Source organism: Neoarius graeffei, chromosome 7, assembly GCF_027579695.1.
Source record: "Neoarius graeffei isolate fNeoGra1 chromosome 7, fNeoGra1.pri, whole genome shotgun sequence".
In the NCBI taxonomy this organism is placed as follows: Eukaryota; Metazoa; Chordata; class Actinopteri; order Siluriformes; family Ariidae; genus Neoarius; species Neoarius graeffei.
Genome location: NC_083575.1, coordinates 27,868,315 through 27,876,922, shown reverse-complemented (window position 1 = coordinate 27,876,922; position 8,608 = coordinate 27,868,315). Strand labels below are relative to the sequence as shown.

The 8,608-nt window shown below is 42.3% G+C and overlaps 1 protein-coding gene across 2 annotated transcripts in view; it reads right to left on the bottom strand.

Moving 5' to 3' along the window:
* The window catches only part of pde10a (phosphodiesterase 10A), a 224,873-nt gene continuing 216,265 nt past the window's right edge, over nt 1-8,608 (bottom strand). For both annotated transcript variants that reach the window (XM_060925457.1, XM_060925458.1), the window contains exon 22: nt 1-3,952. In XM_060925457.1, the coding sequence (XP_060781440.1) occupies nt 3,832-3,952 (121 nt within the window). In that variant the 3' untranslated portion in view covers nt 1-3,831. The remainder of the gene's footprint in view (nt 3,953-8,608) is intronic.

The window sequence follows — 8,608 nt, the reverse complement described above, 5'->3', positions numbered from 1 at the left end:
TTTTTTTTCCCAGAAATATTTAATAAAATTACTGCTCTTATATTTACAGTCAAGACATTCCTCATTATTCTTGGGCAACATGACCATTCACTTAATGATGCACAACTTTGCTCTGTACAAAACAAAAATGCTAACTTTTTTTTTCGTATAAAAAAATATAAGTTAATTTAAAATTGACTTCTAATTAAGAAAATAACAATGCTAATAATCATTGATAGTTGCAGTAATAATAGCAATATAATAGGAACCATAATAAAATTAAGATATACGGTAATAGTCTCTAAACCTAGTGCATGTGAGGGGAGAAAACCAGGCTGGGGATTGAGCGCAGTCAGTCACTGAGGTGGATAATGCTGTGAAGTTCCTCTCAATTCAGATTCTTGTTTGAAGGGGGTATAGTGCACAACTGGAAAGTGCGTGGCTGCCTAAGACCTAAGGTAGCACCATAAGAGTGGAGCTTACGTCTTGGAACATAAACACGTTTTCATGCACGTGCACTGCAGATGTGCTAAAAGTACGGGGGGAGAAAAGAAAACAATGACACGCACACTCTCCAGTGGAAGATGTACTTAATGAACATACACTACCGTTCAAAAGTTTGGGGTCACCCAGACAATTTTGTGTGTTTCCATGAAAGGTCACACTTTTATTTCCCACCATAAGTTGTAAAATGAATAGAAAATATAGTCAAGACATTTTTCTGGCCATTTTGAGCGTTTAATCGACCCCACAAATGTGATGCTCCAGAAACTCAATCTGCTCAAAGGAAGGTCAGTTTTATAGCTTCTCTAAAGAGCTCAACTGTTTTCAGCTGTGCTAACATGATTGTACAAGGGTTTTCTAATCATCCATTAGCCTTCTGAGGCAATGAGCAAACACATTGTACCATTAGAACACTGGAGTGAGAGTTGCTGGAAATGGGCCTCTATACACCTATGGAGATATTGCACCAAAAACCAGACATTTGCAGCTAGAATAGTCATTTACCATATTAGCGATGTATGGAGCACTTGCATGTGACGTCACAGCCGATCCAGATTGTGACAGATGCCATCTTGTCGGTCAAACGCCATACTTCCGCCTTCTACTTCTGCTTTTACTTCTACCTTTTCTTCTGGAAAACCCTACAATTCTACTACAACGACTGCGGCTACAAGCTCTCCCTACCTGTGCACGTTTTTTATGTTTTTTGTGTGTATTTTTGCGTGTTGTTCGTCTGTACCGGACTTCAATATCCACTACAACCGTATGGACTTACTGGACATGGGTTTCCAGCAGAAAATGACGGTTTGTAGCGATTTCCATCGCATGCACAACATTCCGGACGAGATAGCGAGACCAGCGGGGTCTCCGTGGATTGTTATCGGAAGCAAAGCGAAGGAGGCGGCGCCGGGAGCGGAAGCAAAAGCGAGCCACTCAAACCTCCACTGCTAAGCCTCTACCTCTCCAACGCCAGATCCAAGGTAAACAAGACGGACGATTTGGAATTACAGCTGGAATTACCTTATTCTATTCTATAATCGGCTGGTCAGTGCTATACTCAATACTTAAGTGACTTACCCGTCCAATGAGGATTCTTGTTTACAAGATGCCACATCTGAGTCACTGACAAATCCTGAATTTCTGTAAAGATAACTGTCCAGAGATTTATAGGCACGCAGTGCTTCACCACTGAACAGCGAGGGAAAGTTAATGAGGTAATTATACACGTCCGGGTATTCCGCTGGCAGTTCAAAATCCGGTCGTGAAAACTCCGTCCGGTAAGCCATAAGGGTCACTAATCTGTAGGTCGTTTATTTTAGACATATATCTAGTTATCTGTTCATTAGAAAAATGAGCCGTGTAGTCCGTCGGCTGAAATTGATCCATTCTGTACACGAGTGCAGCAGTATTCAGCGGTGTTTTTTACCGACAAGATGGCGGCTGTGTACTTTCCGGTCACTTGACTGCAAGATCTCTATAGAGTGTATTTCTGATTAGTTTAAAGTGATCTTCATTGAAAAGAACAGTGCTTTTCTTTCAAAAATAAGGACATTTCAAAGTGACCCCAAACTTTTGAACGGTAGTGTACATATATACGACCATATCTGACACCGTACCCCAAAAAACAAACACGCGTCAAGCAGTTTGCCGCTCTGTTGGTTACATTCGCTCCTCCGTTCTGTAGGATTTACCGATATGAAGGCATTCAGAGCTCTGGCAATGTCTCAGAGTGAAAAAACAAATGCAAGCTGACTCAAACTGCATGACAATGATCTATTTTCATAACAAATGTAATCAATCATCTCTTATTTTATAGATGATTCTTCATTCTAATTTACCTTTGGCTGTGTAGCCTAATTGTATGTTTAACCATCACTTGAATATATCGTTTAACAGCACAGTGTTCAATTTAAGTGTTTCATTTTTATACACAAAATGTTTTAAAGAGGACTATGTGAAGGGTTTGACAGTTCAAGGTTTTCAGATTGAGCTTCAGACACAACTTTATTACTCAGTACTATCATTCCATACTTTTAATTAATGATGATTTAACTTATTGCTTTGAGACATTAGTGAACTTTTAATAGTTCAAGTCAATCATTGTTTATCATGATGTTTTATCCGAGACAGAACCTTTTAATATTAAGGTCGTGTTGGAGGAAATGTTCTGCAGCAGTAATCAAGACTGCCGTGTCAGGGGGGACGTACCCTTCAGAAAAATGAACGATTGGGCACAAATTATAGCAAGCGTCGTCATCGTGGTTGTTTTCTTTCCTGTACTACTTTCTCCAAATTCACCAAGAGTGCCAAGCACTAACGAGACATGTGTTTGTTAGAACTCATCACGTGCATAAGACTTGAATATAAAAATGAACAGCCCTATTTTTAGAGTGCGCAATGGACACTTCAGAAGTCTATAATTACTAATAGTGAGAACTGATGGTGTGTGCCTGCCACTACAGCATCACGATGCACTGCGATTGCCTTAAAAACGCGTGGATTGCCCAAGGTTGAGCGCTTTCGGGACAAGGGGATCAAAAGCTGGTTGAATGGTCCTAGGTTTTGGAGAGGAACATTGTGACTCTTGCATGACTACAGTAAGGTTCAGAATCATCCAGCTTTCTTACTTCAGACGGATATGCTGCAGGGTTCGTTTTTCTCCTCCCCCCCCATCCCCTGGCTGCATTTCTTCATTCAAGTACTGCAAAACATCTTTGTACAAACGAACAGAACACGTCCACAAGACTGCCACTGTGCTCTGCCTCGCCTCGCCTCGCGCTCCCTACCGTCTCTGAAACTCCTAAGCAGGTTTTGTGTTCAATGTTTTGATCACAGCAGAAATTAACGTACCACTTCAGACGACCTGAAACCCCTCCAGTTACGAGTCATTTAGTAGTAACTGCAGGTTCAGATTTTAAGGCCTCTTTAAATACAAGACCACAAAAGAAACCATTTGAAAAACAAAGAATTAGATTTCACCTCAAAACTTAAGCATTTAAAAAAAAAAAAAAAAAAAAGCAACTGTCTGAGGAAAACTCTTGAAGCTAATGAAGTCCGGTCAGACCGAAGGTGGTCCGACACCGAGCAGTTCTGAGGCGAGTGAATCCTGCATCCTGGGACAGCCGTTATAATTAGAGTCTATAGCCTCCGTCACCCACTGAGGTAACGCTTGTTTTGCTTCATCTCTTTTAGATTCTTCCTTTAGTTGCTTGGTGAATATCACCTCTCCTGCCTGGCCTCTGTACTCCCTCCCATCTCCAGAGGAAGTGGGACTGTTCTAAAGGAAGTGCATCGTCTCCGGCAGGGTGCGGATGGTGTCGTGTTCAAGCCTGAAGGTCTCAGGCTGAGTCAGTTGTCCACTTTGACTGGTCCGGTCTCCAGAAGCTCACTCTGCTCTGGTTCCTCACATGGAGTCCATGCACACGGCTCCTCTCCTCGAACTATCCGCTCCCATTGGCCCAGGTTTTCCCTGCGTACACACAATGCTACACTTTTTAGAAAACATTTACAAGTACTGGTATACGATTCTTTTGATTCGAGCTGATCTGTTGCTATGCCGTCATCAGCCAATAATATTCAACTAAGACTGACTGACTGATTAACAAACTGCACAGCACTTTTACATCATGCCCTGTAACTATGTTAACAAGTTAGCCGTTTCTACTCGATCGGACTTTAGGACTTTGTGGAATGGTTGAATGCCTAAAGGCCCTTGTATGTTGCATCATTAAAATATGAGTTGCAAATGTAACTGGGATTCTAGGCTACACATACCTGTTAAAATGGTGGTGGTGGTGGTGGGGGGGTTTGATGTAAAATATTAAACCAAGATAAAGCATCCGGGTGGCACGGTGGTGTCTCATGGCAAGAAGGTTCTGGGTTCAAATCCAGTGGCCGATGAGGGCCTTTCTATGTGGAGTTTGCATGTTCTCCCCGTGTCTGTGCGGGTTTCCCCCCACAGTCCAAAGACATGCAGGTTAGGTTAACTGGTGACTCTAAATTGAGCGTAGGTGTGAATGTGAGTGTGAATGGTTGTCTGTGTCTATGTGTCAGCCCTGCGATGACCTGGCGACTTGTCCAGGATGTACCCCGCCTTTCGCCCGTAGTCAGCTGGGATAGGATCCAGATGATGGATGGATGGATAAATGATATCCAATTTTTTTTTTTTTTACACCAGTTCCAGAAGATATAGCAACCAACAAAATAAACATTTTAGCACTCAGTCTTTTTGGGTAAGAGTCTACCAACCTGGAACATGTTTATTTGGCGATTTTATTCCACTCAGTCTTGCAAAAGTATCTCTGATCTATCAAGCTGCAAGAGGATCTTGTGTGCATAGCCCTTCTCAAGTCATTCGACTTGGATTTGTGCTTTGGGTCATTTATTGTGCTGGAAGGTGAAATTTTCCATCATCTTCTGTCGTCTGTCTGTTGATGGCCTTCAAGGTGTTCCAAGGTACAGCTCATTAATTAAGAAATTCTTTTGACAGCGAGAGCCCATACATGCTTTCTAAGTTCTTTGTGGACTGTGGCTTCACAAAAATCCGAGAGAAATGGCTGATCTTTGTTTGCGGTTGATCAGAAGTGCCTCAATGATGACAGGTGTATGATAATTACTTTAAAAATTTGTGCACAGTCACCTGCCCTGTTATAAAATTACACTACACTCCAGGCAGTTAGCAGATGCTCTTATCCAGAGCGATGTACAACATACCCAGAGCAGCCTGGGGAGCACTTAGGGGTTAGGTGCCTTGCTCAAGGGCACTTCAACCATTCCTGCTGGTCCAGGGAATTGAGCTGGCAACCTTTTGGTCCCAAAGTTTCCATTTGTTAGGCCTGTCACTATAATGATGTGCTGGACAAAATATTGTTGCAGAAATGGTGATAAACGATGGCCATTTTAAAACCATTTAATGCCACCTGCTACAGTGATTAGTACTGCAAGCAGGTTCTTCCTGTGCTTGTGTGGGTTTCCTCCCACAGTCCAAAGGTGAGAGTGAGTGTGTGAATGGTTGTTCGTCTCAGTGTTAGCCCTGCGATCAGTTGGCGACTTGTCCAGGCTATACCCCACCTTTTGCCCAATGCCAGTTGGGATTAGCTCCAGCAACCCCACGAAACCTTGATGGATTGAACATCTTCAGAATGTTGTCGTTCAGTTTGTTGTCCAAGGCTGGAATGATGGTATGGGAGATGTACGTTTTCTTGGGCCGTTCGTACTTGCTGGTTTTTCTATCATGTCGAACGCATCTCTTATAGCAAGTTATGCTGTCTGTGTGACCGTGCACCATTTCGTGCCATCACATTTCTGCTTGCACTATTGGTGAGGTCCCTTCTCCATCTCAAACTGTGGCTTTTGTTCCGAGCTTGGAAAATTGGATGGGATGGTTATATGTTTTAGACGCGCTTTTAGGTTCGTTGTATTGGCACTTCTCGTTGCCAATGCTTTTAAACAAAAGTCGACATACTGGCACATACACGTTAATGGGCTCTCCTCTCCCTCAGCTGGCATAAAGTTCCCACACCAGAGATAAATGTTGGTGACAATCATGTAAACAAAAATGCATCTAAACACAACGGGCAATATTAAGGTAAAAAAAAAAAAAATAAATAATCGAGGCCACGTATATTGATAATTATTGTGACGTCTACCATTTTGTTTTTCCACTTGAATTTTGGTTGCTGTTTCATATTAAACGCGGGGAAGGATTTGACTCATCATCTGTATTTAATTCTTGTACATCACAAAAACCTGAAATATTTCCAGGGGTGTATAGACCATTTATATCCCTTGTACACCTAGATATGCTCATCAGTTACTTGGTACTTCCTGCAAGTACCCTGTGCACCTTCATGATGGCTCCTGGAACCTACTCACAGAGTGCCTGCTGGGTTGAGGAGGGGTCTAAATGAGAGGGAACCCTGTCTATTATCTGGGATTCACAGTGCTCCAGTTACATTTATAACTAACATTCCATTTCATCCCTTCTAAATCACCAGAGGCAGTATTCGACACCCGGATACCCCATGCCACAAAGTCATGGCGATTGGGAAGGTGTACCGAGATGATCACAGAAAGACACATCTTAACTGGTCCTGCCACAGGCATCAGGAAGTAGAGAAATAGAGCTGTGGTGACTGGCTACTTAATTTAGTAAGCACTAGGTCATTGTCATTAACATGACTTTGCTAAAGTTCACAGCATAATACGCAGTGCTCATAAGAGCTCATCAATGTGTTATACTTTGCCCCTGGTGGTTAGGAGGGATGAAATCCTCAATCCACTGCCTTCAGGTCAATATAACCCAGACTTGGAGAAAGGAAAAAGCTCTTACATTTCTCTCCTGTCTAGCTTTAACAGGACCCTTGCTATGTTATTAAAGAATTATAAAACAGTGGGATAATTGCACATTTATAGATGCATTTTCAAATACAACCTGGCAAAAAAATACAGAATCGCTACTCTTGGAGGATGTTCATTCAGCTTTTTTTTTTTTTTAAATTTTGTAGCGCCAAAAAAAAACCACCCCAAAATACTTCACAGATATGACCTAAAACTATTTTGGTTAACAGCTGAACAGTCTGGTACAGAAGCCGAGAGAGGTCCTTCATATAATCCTTTTTTTTTTATTCACCTTGTTATCCCGAGATAACGACATAATTAATTCAGGATCTCGAGAAAACAACACAACTAATTCGAGATCTCGAGAAAACAAAACAATTATTTCATGATCTCGAGTAAGCAGCTGAGAAATGGTTCATTCAGGTGCGCCAAGAGACTTGTGATATGCTGACTTTGGGGCTATTTCTCATTCTGTATAGGCGCAACTTTGGTCATTAGAATGTCTGGAATAATCGATCACCTAATAAGGCAATATTGTGATCAGGGGTTGACACAGGGAGAGATTGCATTAAGTCTTTTAATAAGGGATAATTTCAAAATTAGTCCGCGGCACCTCCGCAGAAGACTAGCCTGGGCCCGCCCATCCTAAGCGTAACGCTACATGAGGGCCTGTTGCGAGCTTAGTCTGGCCAGGCAAGCTATCTACAGCTCTTCCAAGCTCCCGAAAAATCGGGAACCAATCAACTTTGAGCATCTCCAACGGCCCTGGGTAGAGGCGTGTTCAAGGCACTGACGTAATAGAACTGCGACCGGAAGCCATAGATCGTTTACAGAATCTATGCCGGAAGTGCTTCATTCACTAGAAACATTACGAACATGGAGTAAGTTCTCATTGAAAACGGAGAAAAGAGCAGCCCTGGAGGTATTTATTGAAAGGAAGGACGTTTTCGCCTTGCTCACGACTGGCTTCGGTAAGAGTTTATCTACCAGTTAGCCCCGTCGCGTCGCATACGTCAGAGGAAAGAGTGATGTGATTGGTTTAAGCTTCGTCACAGCCTTTTCTGGCTTCGACCAGTAGCAAACTGAGGCATTTCAGGGAGGCGGGTCAACCACGGGCTCTGGGAAACGGTTGGGCTTAATATCTTGGCCAGACCAAATGCTCGCAGAGCTTTGCAGTCGCGTTAGCCAGACTAGCAGAAGACTGGCCCGGCTTCGTCTCTACCGACGGAGATACAGTGATCCAGCTGAGATCATGAAATAATTGTTTTGTTTTCTTGAGATCTCGAATTAGTTGTGTTGTTTTCTCGAGATCCTGAATTAATTATGTCGTTATCTCGGCATAACAAGGTGAATAAAAAAAGATTATATGAAGGGCTTCTCTCGGCTTCCGTAGTCTGGCTTTGTAAAACATACCTCAAACAACTTGACCCTCTGGAATCGAGAGCTTTGCCAGTGAAGCTTGGCAGGTTTAGAATGAGTAGGGCATGTATTTAGATAAATATCTTCGAGTTTTTTTTAATCATATAAGCATTATAGACATATTGACAGAATCTTTACACTTTCCTATGTGCCCACTGCCAAATAATAATATATTTTTTTAAATTACCTAAATTAGATGAAACATAAAACTCGTCACCTTACTCAGTCACGCTGGAGTCAGAGCGCTCACTTACGCATTCCTAAAAGACCATCATGCCGTTACCACGTGGATAATCACTTTCACTCGGTTTCTCTTTTGCAGTGAGAACACCCACTGTAAACAGGATAAAATCTGTCGACCATAGTT